The 24,062-nt window shown below is 42.0% G+C and overlaps 1 protein-coding gene across 1 annotated transcript; it reads left to right on the top strand.

Moving 5' to 3' along the window:
• The first annotated feature begins 13,296 nt into the window (after positions 1-13,296).
• Positions 13,297-23,875, top strand: ccdc80 (coiled-coil domain containing 80). Its single transcript, XM_037280778.1, has 10 exons — positions 13,297-14,581; positions 14,828-15,025; positions 15,094-15,512; positions 15,901-16,236; positions 16,706-16,862; positions 18,158-18,294; positions 20,655-20,806; positions 21,154-21,257; positions 22,453-22,536; positions 23,160-23,875. Exons 1-10 carry the CDS (start codon positions 13,921-13,923, stop codon positions 23,468-23,470), a joined length of 2,559 nt encoding a protein of 852 aa, XP_037136673.1. The 5' UTR covers positions 13,297-13,920; the 3' UTR covers positions 23,471-23,875.
• The last annotated feature ends 187 nt before the right edge of the window (positions 23,876-24,062 follow it).

The raw sequence follows: 24,062 nt of genomic DNA on the forward strand, positions 1-24,062 counted from the left end.
CCCCCATCATCTTGAGCCGATGTTCCCCACAGAATCAGTCTGGGTATCAACAAATCTTTGCATATCATTGCAAATAAGACTTGGGTTTTATTCTAAAGTATTGGCCTGTTATTTTTTTGGGGGGCTTATTTATTGTCCTCGTTTTTCTCCAATAATTAATGTCACTCATACTGGGTCTTTCAGCTTAGGGTGCCAGTAAAAAATTGTGCATTGGCAATTTTTTGTGGTCGACGTTTTTTTCTTCCCCCCCAGCCTTAATTGCCGGGACTTAGTTTAGTTTAGTTTAGTTTATTGTTTAGCACATATTATTATAACAAATAACAGTGCAGGGAGGGAGACGAAGCCTAGGGCTTGTAAGGAGCTCCACTCCTGTATAATCAAAGTGCACAACAAACAAAGACTTGAGATTCCACAGCGTGGTAGTGAGAGCCCGTGAACCCAATTTTTTCCCCCTCACCTCAATTTGAAGGTAATTGCAAATCACAAATCTAAAAGAAAACATTTCTGAAATGAATGACACAAATTAAAGCAAAATGATCAAATGAGTCCGTAAAGCAGGTGTGCAATGTGAGAAAGGCAAAAGTAGGATTTAGGAAACGAGTTTAATACCTGTCCATACAAGTCCTAAATGTTACCTTTTATTTTGAAGATATAAGCACCCACACACACAAACACACACACACACACACCTTGTTTAATCCCTCTCATGGCGGGTGGCTGTGCAGACGGATGCTGTTTAAACATAGCGGGCCCTTGATGTGGGGTCTCCGGGGGCCGCAGTTTGTGTGTGCGTGTGTGTGTGTGTCTCACCCAGTTTTCTGGCCCTGGGAACAATGGTCCTTTAGAATGCAAGGTTACTGGTGCGCTGACCCCTGGCAAATAAGAGCCATGTTCTGGCATTCCAAGCCTGATTGGCACTTTGAGCCCGCAGAGAGCTCAAAGGAGACACAGGAAATGTGACCAGTGTAATTGGTTATATATTAGCGGAGCATTCTCCCCCTGTTTAAATGATGGAACATTCTTAAGTGACACTTTAGGTGGATGGGGCTGAGATTCCGCATGCTACACGGGGAAAGGGAGGTGGGGGCAAACATGGGGGGGGGGGGGAAGCAAAGAAGAGGAGGAGAAGAGAAACTCTCAGGCGTCTGAAAACTGTCTGAAAAATGTCGGGGGAAAACCATGCCTTGAATGTGACAAATGACGATTAGACGTGGAACGGTTTGAATGCGTTGTGACTCACTTGACCACATTTAATCCAGCATCAAAGAATTACGACCGCATGAGTGCTTGAAGAATTGTCTGTGTTGTCATGACATACATGAACATTCTGAAATGATATATGTACATGTGGCAATTAATGATAAACATACTGGTACAATTCTAAGGACATTAGCGAGCGCTTCATTGATTTAACATGACAGAAACTTGAGTAGAGATGTGACACTTGACAACGTTGCCTGTGCAGTTGATAAATGTCTTAAAATGGCAACAGTTTGGACTCTGGAACTGATGAATCCAAAGGTCATTTGGAATGGGAAATTGGAGGTCAAACAGCATCACACAATGACTCGACAGAACGAATAATTGGTTCTATTCGCCTTTGTTTGGAAGAGAAAACATCAGGTAAGGGTGTCGGAGGCGGTGCGGGGGTGTCATCCCTCATGCACCCCCCCACGCTGTTGAATGGCTGTTGGGTCATGATACACTCGCTTCTCCCTCTGAAGTACGGTGAGTGGGAAGGATTCTGTTGTGTGGAGAGCCTGGGGCGGAGCAGGGGCCAAGTCGGTAGCGTGAACTCTGACCTGAGGTGCCTGCTTGCAGTTCATGAAGGCTTCATCATGGCGAGCGAGTCCAATTCTTCAGGAAGCCTTTATGTGGATTAACAAGTGTCCGTCTGGTGAAGATGTGTAGTGGGCTTGAGTTATTACGCCTCAGAGGCAGCTGAGCCAAAGCACCACTCCGCATTCCTTGTCTCCGCAGTAAGTCGCAGGACAGAATGGGGCACCGATGAATTGATCTTATCTGGGTCACCTCATCTCCATTCAGAACAAAAAGCTTGTCAGGCTAGTTTAGATAGAGATGAATTTTCTTGGCACACGCACTCGCACAAAATATAGAAGTTGAGCATCCGTGAAATCAATTAATTGCATTGCCGGGCATGAGCAAAGTCAGCCATCTTTCTGGGCTAGAAGGAGCTCTCAAACGCGCTCTCTTCCGAGCGCATGCACGTTCCCGCGCCCTCTCCACGGGACGAGTTGGTTCCTATCCTGACTCGTTAGCCATGAGAACCGGAGAGCATTCCTTTGCATTCCACGCTGAGGTGAACATGGTGGTTTTGAGGTGAGGAGACAGGCAGATGGGTCAGAGTGTCAGACCACCCTGGATCATCTGTCTTCATTCAGGACACACTTGGAGCTTCCAGGGGCTCCGACCAGCCAGAGCCCCCCCATCCCCCGTCTTTTTTTTTTATCTTCCCGCAGTACACATAGACACGGGGATTACACAGGCATTTATAACAAGCTCTTTGTGCGGGTCAAAGTTGACAACAGGCCTCCTCAGGAAAAGAAAAAAGGGAGAGGAGCGCTGGGGAATGCATAGGAGATAAATCTTCAACTGACACCACGGATGGCTTGTAGCCCTCATGAGCGCCATTCACAATGTCGTCCCTGAAGCCTTCTGAGAACACTTGCACAATGGAAGGCATGCGCATAACTTCAAGTCATAAAACATCATCTTCGTGGCTTGAAGGGAAACAAGGCATGTTTTATCTTGTCAAAGCATTTTTGGAAGGAAAAAAAAGGATATAGATAACATGGCTATCGATTTCAATTTAACTCTACACACACCTATCGTACGACAGATCAGTTTGTTATCCTTTCCACCTACTTGTGAATTACAGTGCTGATTTATTCACAGTGTATGACTAAATGATCATGATTTAAATACCGTTCAAGTAAAATGAAATATTTCTTTGATAATTGATCACCAAATGATGGATGAGATGGACAGACAGACAGACTGACAGACAGATAGATGACAGAATATTGTCTGTCTGTCAGACATATAGCTCAAATACGACAAACGAAAGATAATTATTATAAATTGCTGATGTCATAACTACTCCCCACTATCTTAAATACTTTATACCCTTGAGCTTGCCGCACCTCCTCCAAAAAATGGGGTTACTTTAGGTCAGAGTGGAATGAAGATTGTGTAATAGTGCCCTCTTTTGGTCAAGTTAATTCAACGTTGAGCAGGAATTCCAAGTTCCTGGTTTGGTCAGGAGAAAGGAGGAGACTTAAACGAGACCAAAAAACAAAGCAAAAAAAGTGTTATATGAGCAACATCAGCCAGTCAGGGAAAGTGTCAATTGACAATTGGTGGCCAGTAGATGGCAGCATTATGTTATTAACATCTGTACTCAATGGCCTCAGGTTCATTCGTATATTGTAACATCTGCCAACGATCATGTGATGGTCAAACACAATAAAATGTTTCTGATTGTGAAATTGTAAAACTTTTGATGCATTTCTAGTTTGTCCCCTCGACACAAAGTATTTTGTGGTGTTGGAAGCATCGCATCACTCTGCCACAATGATTAACTCCTTCAGCCTCAGTGATTCAACTCTCGCTCAGCTGGGGGTCGAAAACTGCTCTACTCTGCGTTGTCAGTTCCTGGCACAAAAGCAAGAAATCTGCTATTCACATTACATGTTACTGCTAAAGGAAAAAAAAAAACATATTAGGAGAATAGATGGATGCCTCCCTATTGTCCCATTTTGAGCATATAGAGCATGTTTTCCAGGTTCAACACTGACTGTTGATGATACAAACAGTCCGTCCAAAATTCCTTGGCTTACTTTCGAACCTCTTGGAAAAATACTGTGAAAGCTGAGATAGAGCTGTTTGGACGCAAATCTGTTTCACAATCGAGAAATAGTCTTTTGCCTAAGTTTAGCTGTGTGTTTGTTTTCAACACATACAGCAGCGGTGCGAGTATAGTGTGCAGTCTGTACACGATTGTTTGTTTGTGTAGCTTTCACACGTGGGGCAGGTTTTGTTGGTTCTGCAGATTAAATTTAGCTGACGGACGAAAAGCCGAAAAGATCCAAGGTGTTTCAATGCTGGATGCTGACATGATTTCAGGTGAAGAACTGTTGGCAAATGTTCATACTATGCATTACAGTAACACGCCCCCTCCCCATAAATAAATAATAAAGAGCCAATTTTGAGATGTCTAACATTGAGAGTGATCATTTGACACATCTATGATTCATGATATATATATATATATATATATATATATATATATATATATATATACACACATACATACATGCCAATTTGTAATATTGGTACAGATTTTAGTGAGGATCGTAGAAGTTTGCTTCACAGGCCATTCCAAATGTATGACAAGAATGCCACTGTTTTTCAAGACAAAACATGTCCATATTGTTGTTGAATCTTCAAATATTTAAATTTTCAAACACAACGCGAGCCGGCGCCCCGGTTAGGACTCCCTGCGCCCCGGTTGAAAAAAATCGAGCTTTTTCGATTCTTCATTTTCATGCCGTTTTTTTCTTTCGGTCTTGCGCGAATGTGCTTGCGCTATTCTATGTGCGCGATGTTATCCATTCACCGTTTGCCTCCCGGACCCGGATGTTGTTTTAGCGATCAGCGAACGGCGTGGGTGATGTTCGATTTTTTTTCCTGTGGGCGCGCGCCCCTACTGGAAAAATTCCTGGCTACGCCACTGCACTGCAAAGGGCTCCCTTGCACACATTTTCCAATGCCACAAAAATGGTGAACAGCAAACAAACATTAAGTTCAAGAACTTTTTTTGCACGTTTTCCACAAAAATCAACCTAATCAAACATTTAATATCAGCTAATTTTGTCGCATTTCATTCAAATCAACACATTTAAAGGCTGGCTCACTCACCTGTGTGGTTGCAATGCAGGCGATTAAAGTTGCGCCACCCTGGGCGAGTCCATCACAACGTCCGCTGGTCCAATTAAGCAACCAAAGGCGTTTGCAACACGATAAAGCCTTGAATATGTCCATGTGTGTGGAGGACACACTTTTCCTGAATCCTCATGCACTTTAAACGAACTGTCAGCGCTGTGGAAAATATCAATTACCGTTGTGTACTTTTGACATCGGTGTCATCCATGTGAACTCTTCTTCTCAATTTCAACCATGGGATTGGAGGTGCCGGTGAGCAACGTCTGCCACCTTATGGTTAACATTAGTATTACATGTTTCCATGCCTCAGCAACAGTAAACATTTTTATTTTCAAAAATGAATCGAGGGCCACATGCGGTTATGGCAATGCCAAGACATAATACTTAACAGTCCCGTCTTTCGTAGCGACGTGTTCAGGCAGTTGTCGCTATCTGATCATATTTTACACGGACATCTTCTAATTTTATCTCTGTTGTGTAAAAGTGCAAACAATGGCAGCAATATGTGTAATAGTTAAAAATGCATTTGAGACCTTTGCATTGCATTGTAATACAATCACTTTACATGACCATCTGGAAGGCCCTCCCCTGCAGAGACTGACAACGTTGTCACCCTTATAGCGAGCTCAAATGTAAGCAATTGCTCACATGGCCATCTGTGCCATTTATGGATCAGACAAGCCACAGCGAGAAGCTTTTTCAGCCTGCTCGGCTCCATCTGTGCAGCCACAAAGCACAGGCTCTCCACTGAGGAGCACTCATGGCACTCTCATTTGCCAAACCATCTGTGTGGCTGGCTGCCTCTCTACTTCCCAATGATACAGATGTCTTGAAAAGTCTTTGCCAGCTAGAAATGTGACCTCCCTCAGTGGCCCAATCGTGCAACCCCTCAATTATGGTCATTCTGAAAGGTAGCTGCAAATAGCTGGTCATTAATTGATGATGTTTCAAAGATGCCCTTTACGTTTCTAGGCCCCAATAAAAAGTTAAAGTCTGTAACAGATGTTGGGCTTAAACCTTCCTCTCTGAGACTATAAGACTACGTTCACAGTGCAGCTCAATTTGGATTTTATTTTTCAAATCCGACCTGGGCCACTTTCATGTGTGGTCCGAGACTGGTTCTATCCGATGTTTTGCAATGCGACCTCTGTCTGAACGGCCAGGTCGCGTATATCTGACCTTGACGTCATCACGCGCCCCTTCTATATTTCGTGCGTGTGTGTGTGTGTTTGTGTGTGTGCGTGTGTGAGACAAAAAAATGCACAGGCAGTCTGTTTGGGGAGGGAGAGTGAATGTTTTGATTGACCTTGATCTGCAAATTGGTAACAGTGTTTACTTGTTATTTGACCTTTATTTAATCTCACTGGAAACATGAAACATCGAGTGGACATTTGCGGTGTTAGTAACAGTGACACATGTTCATTTATTCCCCGCGGCAATGGCGTGAAGTCATATATTTATCATTTAGCCTCCATGAAATGGGATCGAAAAGCCTCTTCCCCTTAATTCCCCCACAATACTGTATTTCTACCTCTTGCCAAATCGCTCCTCCTTGGTATGAAATAACAAATAAAAATAACAAAGATAAGGCCGTGGCGCCTGGTTGCTAAACATTTACTAGTGACGTTGTTTCTTTATTCAAGGACATATATGTTCCACATACCGAATTTCACCCCAAAATCCAAATTGAGCATTAAGACCTGGGGATTGGAAAATATCAAGATCTGAACCCCCATTGTATTCTCAACTTCCCATAGATGACGTCATGCTCACTCCAAGAGTGAATTACAGCTGCTTGATTTAATGCACACAGTTTTGCCTCATTTGCTTCAACACAATATCCAAGTGCATATCACTCTTCTAATGATTTTTGGGTAATATTGCTTTTTCAAAATGTATTCATTAAGAGCAGTAGAATCTAAATCAAAACAACAAAATCACTTTTACTTGGAATTAAAAATGTTTTCTTTGCATTCATCCAATGATGCACATTCAGTGTTTCTCTGTATCACACAGCTAGGACCACCCAGGTTGATAACTCGATGAGTGGGAACAGACAGATCCTCCACTGTCAACTCATTGCATAAGACTCGTCTGTTGACATCATCAGCAAACTCTTATTTGATTCATGGTGTGAGAAAGTTGTGCGATGACACCGTGACTGTCCCTGTGAAATGTCAACAGAGGGACAGCCTGGACGGTCTGTGTCTCTACACTACAATGGCATTGTTGTCACAGCATCGCACTAGTCTGAGTCGGAACACTTGGGAAAGCTTATCTTGGCTCTGATTGAGATTATGTCTGTGTGGTGTGGTTCCAAAACCTAAGCAACATCAGAGGCTCCAAATCTGAAAAATAACTCACCGTGGCATCAGGTACAATCTAGCTCCAGCAATCTAAAACAAACACAATAATGCTATCATTATTTATTATTATTATATTATTGCTATAATTTGAAATGCTTGTGAAATTTTGCCCCTCATGTTCCATTAGATGAGTATTATTTTTGACAACCAGGAATTCCTTGCTGGTTGAGAACTGCACTCTCACTGTTTCTAATATTTTGAACTTCTCAATTAACTAGCATGATTTCTTCATACTGATAGCAAGGTGTGACATTGCTAAATCACACTGCTAATTACAGATAGTTGATTGGAGATAACTAGTTAAGCTAATTAAGATAATTACCGGGACGTTCTAAGACCAATAGGACAAGAAAGTTGTGATGTCATCAGTCACATGCCAATGGCGACTCTTCATTGAGGCCAAGCAGGCGGCGCCTTCCGAGACTCCGCATTGATGCTGTTTCTCCTCGTTGCATTCATGATGTACATATTTACTTCTTAATCTTGCATTAGTTGTCAAAATCTTCTTTGTCTAACTAGTTGAATGGTGTTTTCACTAAAACACCATTCAACTAGTACATTTCTATCCAGCTCATTAAAATTAAAATAACACAACAGGAATGCGCTCTAAACAGAAAACACGTGGGAAGATCAAATCACTGAAAGTCGTCTTTTTCAGCTTCGGTAGAAATTTGAGATTTTGCAGATGTTTGTAGGAGTGTATCTTCCCCTGCCTTGTCTTCGAAGAATGACCCTCCCATGCAATAAAAAGAGAAATCTCTGCATGGAGCATGAACTTTCCACAACTAATAGAATCTATTATGCAACTTCATCCAACCACAGAGTCTACATTTATACTTTTAATTTGATTATTACTTTTCAATTAACAATGTCAAAGATGTAAAAATGGTATTGTTTACTAGTGTGCTTATACAACAGTTTGCTGCAGGAGTAAGTGGTGGAAATGTAATTCTAGTTAATATGTTCTTTGTTATGGTCTCACACAAACACACACACACACACACACACACACACACACGTGCTGCAAGTGTTGTTGACTGTGACTCATTAAAAATCTTTTTGAGTCGAGACAACTCAGCAATGAGGCGCAAGTGTTCCATGTGAGCGGCAACTGTGAGAAAAAAAAATTGACTTTTTAATGTTTCCCATGTGAGCTTTTCCCAATGTTTTTATAATGATAAACCAGGCTCTAGCAGACACATACAGTATATTGCTGTTTAATAGTTAACTTCTTGTGTGATTCATCGAAAGCATTCTCAGACCCAAAAGTGATACCAACTGGAATTAAACATCTGCAGGAAAAGTATTGCTCAAAACTCAAACCGAAGAGATTATGAAGCCATAATTATGCGTGACCTCAAGACTTCAGCTCAAACATCCAAAGGAGAAACTCCATTTTGTTTTTTATTTAGCACATTTTGTTGTTGTTGTTTTTGTGATGCTACCACAGAAGAGTGGCATTAATGTCAAAAAGAAAAATGAGATCATAAACATCAACAAACATCGATAGAAATAAGCCTAGAAAGTCAATCTTAATTCAGAATTTAAGATACCAGGACATGTGACTCAAATTCCAGCGAATGTCTAATGGATTAAATCTACAAATATGTTTTTTTTCCTTTGGGTTATTTGGGTTCTTTTGTATTCCATCTTCGGATATCGGAATGTCATTTTTTTCTGCATGAAAAATATAAGAATGTCATACATAACAGAAAGTCATATATAGTTTTAAAGGCAAAGATGACGTCTTAGAATCCAATCAGCTCCAAATGGGTTCCCTATGCCATTTACAGGTGCCATGCGAGAACACACACGTTTGCATCGTGAAGCAACGACTGAGGGCACTTGGCGTTTTTTTTTTTTTTTTTTCTTCATGTGCCAGGAGGTGCATGAAGGGAATGTTGTTTTAAAGACCCACTGTGGAATGTACTAGACAAACACCATATAAACCTGCCCTCACGCTCCCCTATGCTCCCCTCACATGCTGAGCAAAAACACTGCACACATCTGTGGAATTACCGTATTTTCCGGACTATAAGGCGCACCTAAAAACCTAAGATTTTCTCAAAAGCCGACAGTGCGCCTTATAGTCCGGTGCGCCTTATATATATATATATGGACCAAATTCCTAAATTTAAACTGGCCCGAAGCATTGTGTCATGAAATCAATCATAAGTGGCCTGCTGAAGACTATGAATCATGAATCGAAAAGACTATGGATCATTATTTTGTGATTATAACGTAATTTGTTGCATCTGAAGTTGAAATAAAAAAGATAAAATGGAGAATGATTTGATTTGGATTAAAAATCTGACATGATGCATTAATGGTGCGCCTTATAGTCCGGTGCGCCTTATATAAGGATAAAGTTTTAAAATGGGCCATTCATTGAAGGTGCGCCTTATAGTCCGGTGCGCCTTATAGTCCGGAAAATACGGTAAATTAAAAAAATACGCATTTTCTATTTTTAAATGTGGCACCTCCATATGGACCTGAAAACATTTGTTGTAATCATGTGCATGCAACACATCAGTGAATAATTTTAATAGGTTACTTATATGCCTTTATATACTTAGAGCCCTTATACAGGTGACCTAATATTTCCTACAGTGTTAAGACCTCAGTTTGCGTAAAAGCAGCAATGGGCACATTTTACTGTGAAATGTTCACATCTTTTATAGAGGGTGACAGCTTGTAAACTGGATACGTTTGCAGACAACCTTTAAAGCTACATTAGTAACGACTTAATAGTTTGTGGACGGAAAAAGCAGCTTTCCTCAAGACCTTCATCGGTTAACAGGCATCTCTTTTGGTACTGAATCGTTACACCATTAAACATCGATCTGCTGATGTGAATTCCGTAATGGAAAAATCGCCATGGCAACAGCCTGGCGGATGGATGCTGCTTTCACAGTGGGGGGGGTATTAAGGTGTTTGATTGTTGAGCTGCAGATTGGTGAGTGTTCTAAATAAATAAATAAATAAATAAATCTGTTTAATGCCCTAGAATTAATTAGCATTTTCATAAAAGAAAATGTTGATTGCATAAGGGAGTCTGGCCAGTTCTTAAAGTAAATGAATCTCACTCTAAACGCTCACAAGACAAAAAAAGATTACAAGGTTGACATAAATACAAGATTGCAAACATCCTTTAAAAAAAAAAAGATTAGCATTTTCATCTGCACCCCATTACACTGTGCTGTACATCTGCCATTATCCTCCTGGAGGCCTGTTCAGGGTTGTTTTGATCACGCATTTGGACGATGAAAAATGCTGAGATTTATACGCTTTGTTTCAAGGTTAACAGTCCCGGCACTCGCTTATTTCTCAACATGGAGGTCTGCAAGTCATTATCCAATCTTCGTCGCACAACTTAGAAGTGGGCCGGCTGTGTAATCTATTTGTTTATACACAGTATTTGGCAATTGCACTACATTGACTGGCCCATCAATTCATCTAATGCTGCATTGCAATCATTTCAGCAACAATGACCATTAAAAATAAACAAAATAGATAAAGTGACATCAACGGCAACACCCAACCCTCCGATCCCACTACCATTGACCTCCAGTTGGACATCACTCACTATCTGGAAACAAAATTCCTCCACCTTGTTTGGGCACCGGGTCACTGACTATGTTTACCTGGACTCATTTATTTGGATTAAAAGCTTGAGCCGAATGAAATTTACACATCCCATTTGGAATATTCTGACCGGATCGAGCCCATTCCGATCAAGATATTATTCTGAATTAGAGGGGTACTTTATGTCTTATTTATTTATTCCACTTATTCCCAAATGTTATGTATCTTCCCTGCGCATGTCTGTGAGGTTTGTACGTATACACGTTTCTGCTATTCCTGAAACATTCTTGGTCAAGAATGGAGAAAAATGGAATAAAAGGAGCCTAATTGTCTTTTTGAGTATATTTGGTATGGTCTTCGAAAACTAGAAAACAAACTTATTTTTGACTCGTAGGCTTTCCTCACCACAAGATTGGTTTACACATAATCATCTTAATACACATATGGCTGAATCAGTAGGTGGACACGCTAAGAGGCTACTTAGCTGAGCAAACGCTCCTAAAGAATCTTTTCAGGCTTGTCAATGAGTACGTTGTATACAACGCAAGCTCTTGACTCACAGACTGTACCCATGCTTGAAGCTCCAAACTGAGGTCATTGCATTCTCTTAGGTTACCACTAGATGGCAAAAGTTCAACACACTGTCCCTTTAAAGATAAAGATCAAATATGATGAAATAATGTTAAAAAGAATTCATTCATTTTGTTATACATCTTATCTTCACAGGATCGCAAATAAATTAATATACCACACAAATCATGAACAGCGGCTTGCATTTACCTTATAGAGGACTGGCAATAAGCTGATGAGCAGATTGAGAGTTCAAAGTTCAAGGGCCAAGGTCATGGGTCATGGTGTTTATGAAGACAGCCCCCCGCTGAACGCGCTGCATCAACAAAACAAAATAAAAACATTCAGGTCAGGATGCGACATTGTTTCTTAAATAAGATTTTTGTTTTCCCTGCAGCAGGTGTTGTCGGCATGCGATCCACCTCATTCCTGTCCACCTCACATTTGGGGAAAAAATGCCCTGGAGGCCAAAAGTCAGTGGGAGTCAGTTGTGAATACCACCCACCTGAGGGTCTTGACCTAGGTTTTCAGGAAGGGGGACTGTTTGGAGTGTTTCTCAGCAATGCAGCTGCTCTTATCTACCAACATCAGGAAGACCCCCACACAGGATGCTCCAGGCTCAGTGACCGCTTCCCGTCATCCTAAAATTGACAGCGGACAATTTAGTTGTTTTTTACTATCCAGGAAGGAGAGGAACACCACTTATTCTGCTCATGAAGGGCATTGGCTGGTCCAAATACATCAATTGAACAAATATATTAATGATCTATCTTGATTGAACTATTGAGTGTCAAGTTAATTATTTGGTAGTTGTAGTATACAGTGAAAACTACACTGCATTATATGAAAAATAAAGTCACGTTTGCTAGGTAATACAAAGAATTGAATAATAAAAAGCAGTGGTTCACCAACGTCTGCGGCCACCAGGCAGCCCCCAAGGACCGCATGAGTAAACCTTGGGCTTGATGTACAAATACTGTAGCTCACCAGTGACGGGACAATGTAATTTCCTGGCAGAGGTCAGTGGAAATAAATTGTTGCATAGTGATAGTTATCAATTTCCCAATTGTGGAAACATGATTAACAAGATCAGTGTATTTACTAAAATGAATGAAATTGTTAGTAATAGCATATAAGAATAATAATTTCAGAATTAATTGGAGCAACTTCCTAATATCAGAAGTTACTATCATTCCATTGATTAACATCCAAGTAGCTCTAAGTTTTAAAATAGGTTAGTGACACTGACACCTGACATAAAGAATACACTTTTTTCCTGGGACATGAAAAAAAAAATGCACATATGCATTATTGTTGATACTGTTATGGTTGTTGTTTCAAAAACAACACAAATATTTTTATTTTTCTGTTTTGAAGAATGAAAAACACCACACTATCATTTAAAAAACTGTAAGATATACAATGCCTGATATTTTGTTTTTTATTATTACAATTAATTTTACTAATGCAAAAAAATCTCTTTGATTAGCTAAGTGAGAGATTATTATAGTCTCTAAAGTAGTATTTTGAAATATTTGAAGTTTTGTGGGAAATTTTATTTTTAAATAAATAAATGATAGTCTTTCTTTGTTTCTGTTTCAAATTTAAAAAATAATAAAACATCAACATGAAGAGGGGTAAAATAAGAAAAATTAAGGCTGTTTCTATCGTGGCTTGAAAAGGAGGAACTTGACACTGAATGATCCATTGTAGTTATTGTGGGCAGCAGGAGGGGAAATACAGCACTTTTTTTTCTAATTTATACTTTTCAGTGTGTGTGTGTGGGGGGGGGGGGGGGGCGGGGGGTTAGGTGTTGTTGAGTTCAAAGGCGCCGGGAAAGGGGAGTTTCACACCGAACTGGCGGAGAAGTGCGCATACTGTGGAGGTTTCATGTGGACATTTCTGAGGGAGCCGGGAAAGGAACACAGTGAATCGCCGAATTCCTTCTATTTCTATTCTTCACCTGGACGATATTATTGGGAATTAAACTCTTCAACTGCGGGATGATTTACTGCGGCGTTAAATCCAAGCGCGAGTCAATCTCGGTGATGTGACGTGGAGCGCAACTTTCTTTTTTTCCCCTTTTACTTTTTTTTTTTTTTCGTAAAGCAAGACATTCTTCACTCTGCTGTCTGGAACAATGACAGGTTTGAATTTGTTTCTGTCAGAAATGATGAAGAGCACAAACAACTACGAGATTCTATTACTTGTGGTGCATTTTTGGGTGTAGTCGCCACTTTTTTTTCTCACTCACAAGAAACATTGCCAATCCTTGTAATTTTTCCAAGTTGATGTCCGTAGTGGTATGCAGTGAGACACTGATGCGCATCTTCATCTGGAATTAATCAATTCCTAAATTCTACTTCAAATGCTCTAAAAGGCGCTCTCAATTTGTTTCTTCCACTGGGAGAGTTTTTAGCAACATCTCTGCAGAATGTGGCGGCTTTTAACTCTCACTTTGGCGCTTATGTGTCTCCTGATATGGGCAAGCGAAGCCGACAGGTACAGCCATCGCATTCGGGCGCAGTTGCGCAGGCCACCCAGGCTGGGACGACCGAAGGTGGGCACAGAAGGCAGGGGGCGCCAATTTACGCGTCTGCGCCCCGGATTCAGTTCTGCCATATCCGTGCATAGCTACACGAAGGGTGAAGGCATCCAGGCGGATGAGGGAACACCAACGATTGGGGGGTCGCAAGGCAGAAGAATGCTGGGCGCAAGAAGAAGGGTCAAGGTGCGTCCCCAGGGGGGGATGCTGCAAGACGAGGGCGCCCCCCGAGTGAGGGCCAGGGTGGCGCGGATGCCCAGCAGCGCCGGTTCGCCCAACCTGCTGGCCAGTTTTGCAGGCAAAAACCGAGTCCTGGTGATCTCTGCACCTCATGATTCCGACGGCTATTTCCGGCTGATGATGTCCTTGCTGAAATCTGATGTGTACTGCGAGCTGGCGGAAAGGCACGTGCAGCAGATCATCATATTCCACCAAGAGGGCGAGATGGGTGGCAAGGTGCGGAGGATCACCACTGAGGGCAAAGTCATGGAAGAGCCACTGGACACAGGCCTCATTCCGAGACTTATGAGCTTCCTTAAACTGGAAAAAGGTACACTTTGGATTTGCTTTTGATTTTTTCAATTAAATTGTCTTTTAATATTTACAAAAGCAGATACATTAGGTTAAATTGTCTTCGGTGTTTACAAAATAAACGTATGTTAGCTTCATTGAGGATGATAACGATAAAGGACATCTACCATGGTGCAATTACTTCTGGTTCTAAGCTCAAACCAAGCCTGATCAGAATGTTTTGTAGTTTCACCATAGTGTTGAGTTGTATCATTATATTCTGCAGGTAAGTTTGGAATGGTGCTGCTGAAAAAGACCCTCCAGGTGGAGGAGAGGTACCCGTACCCCGTGAGGCTGGAGGCCATGTATGAGGTCATCGACAAGTCACCCATGAGGAGACTGGAGAAGATTCGCCAAAAAGGTTTTGTCCAGAAGTGTAAAGGAGCTGGCGTTGAGGGTCAAGTGGAGGAGGGCACACTCACGGGTAAGAAGCGTCATGAACTGAGACCGTATTTTTAGGCAACGTGACTTATGTAATGTGTGTGTGGACAGCGATTACACCTGTAGGAAGAAAACCAGAAAGGAAAATCATGAGAAAGCCCACAACAACTACAACTACGACTACTACCCGGCCAACAACAACCCGACCAACAACTACAACCACCACAACTAAAGCCACAACCACCACAGCCACAACCACCACACGAAGAACCACCACCAAAAGAACCACCACCACCACCCTAACACCAACCAAAGCCCATACCCAGACCGTGCTGCTCCCCGCCCCCAGAACCACAGAGGACCCATATTACTACAACCAAAGGGAGAAGGAGAACTACCCAGCCAAAACTACGCCGTCTGGAGACAATCTCACAGACAAAGAAAACAAAGAGCCACACATCCACAAGCTGGTACCCGCCACAAGGAAACCATCCAAGATCAAACCCAACAGGAAGAAGAACGGAGAGAAGGTGAGTAGTATTTTGCCGTGGTAAACTTTCTTATACATGTAGCAAAAAAAAAAATCATTGTAATGAATCAGCTGCTCAAAATGTATTTATTTATCCATTTATTTATTTGTTTGTGACGGTCACTGCTATAGTCCATTGAATACATCAAGAACAGATGTTTTTTTTTCTTTCTTGCACTTAGTAGATCTTCCTTTCCCTAAAATGCCACGTACCCCCATCAACAGCCTCACAGACTTGATTCACCTATGAATCATGCAAACATAACTGAAACATGTGACATCATCTCCAGGGATTTTCGCGCACCGCAATATGGGAATCCTTTGGGTAGATCAGGACTCAATCATAAAAGTGGATTATTGCTGTTCATTAACAAACTATGTCCATGCAGATGCTAACAAACGAGTATGAGGACAAATACGAAGCTGGTAAGCCAACCATCGTGTATCCCGAGGAGGTTGACCCCTTCGCTGACGTCAGTCCCACCAGGAAGGTGAAGGCCAAGCATGAAAAGAAGAAGAAGAACGAAAAAGCAGGCAAGAAGGCAGAGAGGAGGGGAGGAAAGGCCGGCAAAGAAGGCAAGAGCGGTGGGAAGAAGAACGGAAAGAAGTTATCAAAGTACCCAGAGAAGGAGGACTACCCAAAGCCTACCAAGAAGCCCACACCGCCTCCCAAGGGATCCCTGGCCTCCTTTTTGGACTACTTTGAGAACCGGAGGCGACTACTGGTAAGAGAAACCTTAAACCTTGCTCACTTTCCTATTTCAAACATCCATCACACACGTCCGAGCAGATGAACCCCACACTGTCGGTGTCTGCTTTAAAACCCAACATTGCCAACTCTGGATCGAACCCAACGTGATCTCAATAGCATCAGGGTGCATTCCATGTGACCTAAGATACATCACAAGATCTGTGTTATTGAAGACAAAACACCCAGCAGCATTTCAGACTAACTAAGGCATCGCACTCGCTTTTCAGCGGTTGGTTTTTAAGTTTCCAGTGTAGCTGTCGGCTGTGTGCGAGCAGACTGTGTGTCTCTGTTTTGCAGCCACTATAGATTGTTATCACACAGGCGGGCTGGGAAAATACGGCCCATCCTCCACTCGCAGGTTAATGTAAACACCAAGTTTGCAGTGTGCGACCTTTACGTATGAGCTCCCAAGCCACCCCTTCCTCCTTCTTTCTAATCCACAGCTGGTGACATCACCCAGCGAGGAGAACAAGATGTATGCCCAGCAAAGGGACGAGTATTTGGAGTCCGTGTGTGAAATGGCCATCCGGAAAGTCTCCATCATCACCATCTTTGGCTCACTCGTTAACTCCACTATGAAAATCGACCATTACCAGTTGGGTAAGGGGACCAGACGCGCATTACGTCCGACCAGACCATGAACAAAACTCTTCCCACGACTTTCTTTTGGCGACAGCGAGCGGGTGCTTGCTCTTGCTGAGTCATACGCCCACTCAGTGAATGTTTTCCAGACTTGTAGTGAACGTGTGGGTGGAGATTGCAACTCCTCCACTCCGCTGCACTGCACTTTACCCTTTTTTTAGTCTCCAAAGTTTTTAAGGAGTTCATTCAAACCTCTCAGGAATGGTAAACAATTTACGAACCATCGTTGTCGAATAAAAAGCATTTTATGTCTTGCTTTGGTATTATATGAAGACAAACCTTTGATTATGATCTAAAGCCATCTCAAAAATTCGAAACATATCTCATGAAGTTATAAACTTTAGTTGTACGTATCTAAATTCTTCAAACACTGGAGACAAACATTACCATGCTTGCCTGTAACTAATCTTTCTACAGTAAACTACGGGCAGCTTTTCAGAAATGTGCATCCTTACATTTCCAGACATTTAATAGTCATCTCAAACCTTAGGTGACTCTGCAAAACGTTATGAGTCTGCATGTTCCACCACAAGACAAGGTTTCATCCGCACGGAATTTTTTGTTGAAACCTGGAAGCTGATGTCACACATCGGTGGCACATGCTGTTTTTCCACTTGGAAAAAAAAATGGTGTGTACAAACAAGTGCTTCTTTTTGTGCCTCTGTTCTCTGGTGAAGTAAGATGATCTCACCGTCTAGTTTGTCAAATGGTCTGACACTTTAAATTGGTGGCATTGAGAGATGGAGGAAAACACCATTTGTAGTAAATAAACAATATATATATTTTTTTAAATTGGTAAAATTAGATCATATCCAATAGCACACCAGATGATCTCTTACAGCACACTAATCAGAATCAGCTTTATTGTTAGGCAGTTATTAGTGTGACTCTGGGTCAGCCAAAGCAAGTAAATGCGGATTATTTGAGTTACCTTAAATGACTTAAATGATTATCTTAGTTCCAATTGATTCCAATTGCAATTCCAAGCCTTTAAATACCTGTTGCCTCTACATGTACACAAGTTGACTCATCTGGTTCGCCTTTGACTTAATGACCTCTTGGTGAGAGAGAGTGAGTGAAGCTTTAGCGTCTCCAAATGCCAGCGACTTAAAGTCAATTCCAAAGTCACATCCCACCTCGCCAAGAAGTCAGGGAGTCAAAGCAGCTCTTTGTTGAGTTTGTCCCTGATTGACTTTGCTGCTGTCCGTCAAATATTTACTTCCCTTCCCGAAACGTCTGGGTTTCTTCTTCAGAGAACGACAAGCCGATGAAGGGACTCCGTCAAGAAGACTTAGTAAACCAGGATCTGATCACTGAGTTGAGGAAGGAGTTCAGCATGATTTACGATGACTTCCACATGGTCCTCACTGACACAGACATGAGAGTCCAGGTGAGCTGCTCATACCAACACACCATCACAACCCAAAGTTTTACTTTTGTGCCTTTACTGCTCCCAAGTTCACTCACCATACTGACTTCTTGAAGCACAACAGAAAACCTTTGGTTTCCTTTTAGTTCTGCTCAGTCATATTCAATGCATTGCATGCCCTCAAACCATTGCTTACACATTAAAACTAATCCAAAGAAGCTCAAAATTTAACTTTGCCACCAATATATACACAAGAATAGTCACCAGCCAATGAAATCACAGAAACACAACCATTCATACTCACATTGCCACTTAGAGACAATTTTAGTCTTCAGTAATCCAACATGAAGTGTTTTGGTGTAGAAACAGTAGTGGGGGAAAAATTCGAGGATCGTTTAAAAAACGGTTCCAGCCCACACTGTGTCCAGAATACATGCAAGTGTTTGCAAATGTGCATATCACTATTTCACAGTGCTAACAGAGACTAGCACAAATCGGTTTCTTTGTGTGTCTTGACATATGAAGGGATTGACAATAAAGCTGACTTTGACTTTGACTTTGACAAATCAATAGGCACAGACAAAGAAAAACTGGTGCACAAGTCAAGTCCAGAAAAAATCACAAACACAAAAATGCAAATGCCGGGTTTTGGAAAGCCTTCATTCTACCAAACGTTTTCCCCAAAGTACCACTAATAGCCATGTTTTTCTCTGAGTGAATCAGATGGAGGAAGGTGGCTAACATACACACCCACACCAAAATCCTGAAAACGTTGCTTTGTAAAGTCATCACCTCGATCTGCATTTTAAACACCACCCGTGTTTTTATGGACATAAGGTAGTGGGTGTGAGGATTCGCTTTCTCTGTCGGGTGGAGGGTTGGAACAACCACCGTAACAGTAAAACGTTATTAAATCATTCCAGCAAGTCGAAATTATCAACGAGACTCTTATAGGGGGAACTGTGGGAACTTTTTAGTTCCCATAGTGAAAAAAAAATGCTTAAAGACACTTCTGTCTGTTACAGCTTTTGTGTAGCAATACAAAATAATGTCACATGGCTAATGCTAGTACCTTTCGGACTCATCTATAATAACGTCATCCTAAAAAGTTAATTCCTCATTTAAAGTCCTGCCACCAATCTGTCCATCAAGTTCCAGTTCGTCTCACACCGTACTATCCCAGTCCTGCCAAAACACCGTCTTGACGAAAATACTGTTAATTCACACACCACAACATTTGCTCAGCGGCGTCTTGTATACTGTATGTGCGCGCACTTGCCAGGAAACAAAAATGTCAACGGGTTGTTTTTGGACCTGTGCATCAAAGAGGCTAGTGTTCGCTCACGCTGCTGACAGCGGCGTCTGTGGACCTGCGAGGATGTGGGTGGGTCGTTGGGAATAGTTGCGAGTGCGGCGGATTCACCCTAGCCTGAGGAAAGAGCAGTGGATGTGGTTTGGAAGCATTCAATACAATGCTCAGCATTCCGGGTATTGCTTTCCAAAAGTGGGAATCAAGAATTACAGTTATGTGAAAGGCCACACCACAATGATAGAGAAAATCCTCCAAAAAAACGAAAATCACTGGAAACTCTTTTGATTTCTGAATGAATTTGCCTACCAGCATGGGGGACCTCAGAATGAGGCTTGAGCTGGATTGGCTTCCATGCCATGGACCATCACTCTAAAAATAAAATGTTCTATCCTTGCAGAATTCAGCCAAAAGGCTACACAATACACTCAAAATATAATCACAGGCTGTGAATGGGGTTTTGAGTGAACCACTACACCAGAGGGGACACCTTACTGGAGAGAATTTTAATCTGAACAACAATTAAACACAACTATTAGTCAGTAGAAAGAAACTAAATTGAAATAATCATGCAATTCAATTAAAAGTGCTGAATTGCACTGTGAGCACAGTTCAGAGGTGCAAGGGTCGATCCCGATCTTCCCGAGTGGCGCTTGCATGTTCTCCCCGTGCCTGCTTGGGTTTTCTCTGGGTACTGTGGTTTCCTCCCATATTCCCAAAAGATGAGTAGTAGGTTAATTGATGACTTTAACACATTGCCAAAGATGGTGCCAGTTTATATGATATAAAAGCAGATAATTAGACTATCCACTACTCTAGCAGTGAGATTTTCAATCCCAGCCCTGTCAGGGTGAAAGGTGGACCAAATCCCCAACTGGTCGCCTCCAAAGTAGTGTTTGTGAATTCGGCGAGTGGCAATCGATCCTTTTCCATGTCCATGAAAGGCAACTACCAGTATGGCAACCACTCTACTACCAGTAGCCCATTTCCACAATGCAATAAGTTTTTTACTCAGTGGCTGTCACGGATCAACTAGAGCATGATTGATCGAAGCCTTGCCTTCCTTTGACAGCAATCCTACGAGGTTCCCATTGCCATGAAGGCCGTGTTCAACTACATCGACACATTCTCCTCCCGCATCCGCGAGATGGAGCAGCAGAAGCGAGATGGCGTCGTTTGCAAGAAAGAGGACAAGCCCAGATCGTTGGAGAACTTCCTCTCAAGGTAAGAACTTAAAAGTGGATTTTTGATGATTCCCAGGAGCCCGTTTTCTCTTTTCAAGAGTCCGTTCTTGTGCTCTGCAATGAATTCAACCAAAATTGATAGTATTTAAAGACTGGGACAGGCTGTTTGTATCGTGCAGATTTAAAGTCAATTCAACTACAGCCATCCCTGCAACATTGAATTATTGCGGGTATACATTTTCCCAAACGTTTTCTATTGCTATGGAGACTTGGACTGCTGTGTGGGTTTTGGCTAGCTAGTGTCAACAACAGTAATAGTTGTGGACAAGTGCCGGGTACAGCGTATGCAAAGAAGTCCCGCAGCCACTAAATTTGTTGTGATCGTAGGTTCCGCTGGAGGCGACGTCTCTTCATCATCTCCAGCCCTAACGATGAGGAGTGGGCCTATCAGCAGCAGCTTTACGGCCTTGGGAGTCAGGCCTGCAACCTGGGTGAGTAGCTCCAGATGTAATCATGGGAAAGGGGGGAGGGGTTCTGTTTTGAATATCATTTTTAATGGGGCACTTCTTGTACTTTGGCTTGACAAATCTTTTGAAACTGCTCAAAGATTGCCATTAACAATTTATGGCCACTAAGTGCAGAAAGAATAGCCGCAATGGAACAAAGGCCACGTTTTCACCAAATGTTACAACTCAGTTCACTGCACCACAGAGTTGAACTCAAAAATCCAATACTTTCAATTCACACACCAAGGCCATAAAGGATAGCTCTACTGTAGCCCGACTGTTCTTGTGAAAACCCAAGTATTTATTCTCTAAATTAGAGCCACACCCCAACCTCGAACGGTATCACTCTTCTGGGATTGAAAAGGCCAGCTGCTAGCTGTTGGCAGTTTAATATTCCATCCACTTAGTATGTATAACAGTGGTTGAGGAGTGCTCATAATGTTCATCAGCCCACACACCAAAGAAAGAGCATAAGCACCTCAAATCTTTGAATGTGCATAACTTTATTCCCAGGAGTCTATTTGTTTCGTAGTATTTCTCTTGGCTGCACTGATGTGAGTACATTTATGCAGAAGGTAGAGTTTTTTTTAGGTGAGTCAGATTCCAGTCTCTATGTCATGTAAAGCTGCCCAGGATATTCAGAATCAGTGGTGCTCAATGACGGTAAATTCAACCAATCAGATTTCCGTAATATCAGCATTTTCCCATCCTTTGGTTTGTCAGGACAAGCTCAATTTGACAAGCAAAACATTTATAAAGCATGGCAGTTAATGTTGGATTGATTTGGTCGCTCGTGGTGGAGTCTTATCAGCATGTTGAGATGTTCTGTAAGGACTTCATGTTGTTCTTGGCTGGGGCTCAAGACTGCTCCCCTTCCTTGTTCCAAACAAATACCAATCTTGCTGATGAGGCGAAAAGCTTCTCTTAATTTTCAGTTCTTCACCTCATTTCTAAAACAGTGTTTAATGCGAATTCTTGTTTTGGATGAAGAAACGCTCCTCGGCTACATTCCGCACAATCCTTGACCACTAGCACGACCTTCTCCTCTTACCTAGCAACCGCAGCTAAGCTTAGTAAGGTTCCTATAACAAACAGGGGCGATGAGGTTTTTGTGGATACCGTAAAGTAGAAAGTTTTAAAATGTGTGCTGCATATTTATTGTTTTTTTTTCTTTTTGAAGGTTTACGGCACATTTCCATTCTAAAGCTGGTTGGGACTGAGCTGTCGGACATGGGTGGAGTTTTGGAACTTTATCCTTTTAATGGTAAGGACTTTGAAAATGAGAAATACTGAAAGTTAGCAGATTGTGTTTTTGGGTGAGCTCAATGTGACTATCGCTAAATATGTTCACCTGTTCAATATGGACGTTAGGGGGAAATTCCACTTTGCAGGTTTTATTTTCAATACAGTAGCTAACATTTGCTGCCGCTGCACTCAGTAATGCACTGGTGAATCAATTCTTAGTTTAAAACATTGCGGGGATGCTTCCCAGCAAGGTGGCTGACTTTCAAAACAGCTATTCTTCATCAAGCCGTTACTGCATCGCATTCCCCAGTTTTTTTGTTATCCCCTCTGCTCCACCGGTTCTGCAAACAGAAACCCCTCCGATGTTACTTGAACTGCTGCGATTCACCTCATCAAACTTCCATAACACGCCATTACTCATCCCAGAATTGGAAGTATTAAGGAGCCATTTTATGGGGTGCTAAAAAACATTTAGCATTTCAATTAACATTTACAAATACCTATTGCCTATTTTGTCGCAGGACTACTATAATTTACACCCTATAATAATAGCGTATGCTTCTGTATTTTGTGAGTGTGGATAATTTGAAATTTACTCTACGCTATTGGAAAACATCTAATCTACTGTTGCACCTCTTCCAGGGAGCGCTACAGTAGAGCGCGAAGGCCTGTCGGCCACCTTGGTCAAGGACATGAGGAATTACTTCCAGATCAGCCCGGAATACTTTTCTATGCTGCTGGTGGGTAAGGACGGCAACGTCAAGTCCTGGTACCCCTCGCCTATGTGGTCCATGGCGATCATCTACGACCTGGTGGACTCCATGCAGCTGCGCCGGCAGGAAATGGCCATCCAGCAATCGCTGGGAATGCGTTGCCCCGAGGATGAGTACGGCGGATATGGCTACCACCAGCACGGCTATCAGGACGGTTATCATCAGGGCTACGGTTACTAGCGGGTTTCTTGATGACTGGGTGGATGCTAGCCACGCACAAGCTTCTGTTTGACGTTAGCAGCCCTCTAATTTTCGCCTCCCCAACTGAGCAGATGAGCTCATAGGGTAATTTTATAGACCTAAGTGGAGGCTGTGAACCTCGCCACATTCTCCATATATAGCCCCCAGCATGGCTCAATTTGCAGGACGCTCTATCTAATCGCAGCCAATAAAAGCATAGAAGAGCCCAACGGGAACTGTATTGTAGACTTATTTACGTATGAAATCCTGTCACACATGGATTTATTGAACTTTTGTTGCATTTGTGGTTGTTGCAGTTTTTCCGGCTGCAGCAGGATTGCTTTTTGGGGGGTGCGTTTTATTATTTAAACTCTATTGTGCCTTACAATAAATTCTTTTTTCCTGGATTTTACTGCTTGTTTTCATTTTTTCCTTGATATGCAAGTGAAATATAACTAACATTAAATATTACAGCGTGGCCATTTATGTGAATATATATTTATAATGTACAAAATAATACATTCAATAAAGATTATTTAAATAAAAATAGCTATTACAGTTTGATAAATTAACATGACCAAAAAGAAATGGT

The sequence above is a fragment of the Syngnathus acus genome, chromosome 21 (assembly GCF_901709675.1).
Source record: "Syngnathus acus chromosome 21, fSynAcu1.2, whole genome shotgun sequence".
NCBI lineage: Eukaryota > Metazoa > Chordata > Actinopteri > Syngnathiformes > Syngnathidae > Syngnathus > Syngnathus acus.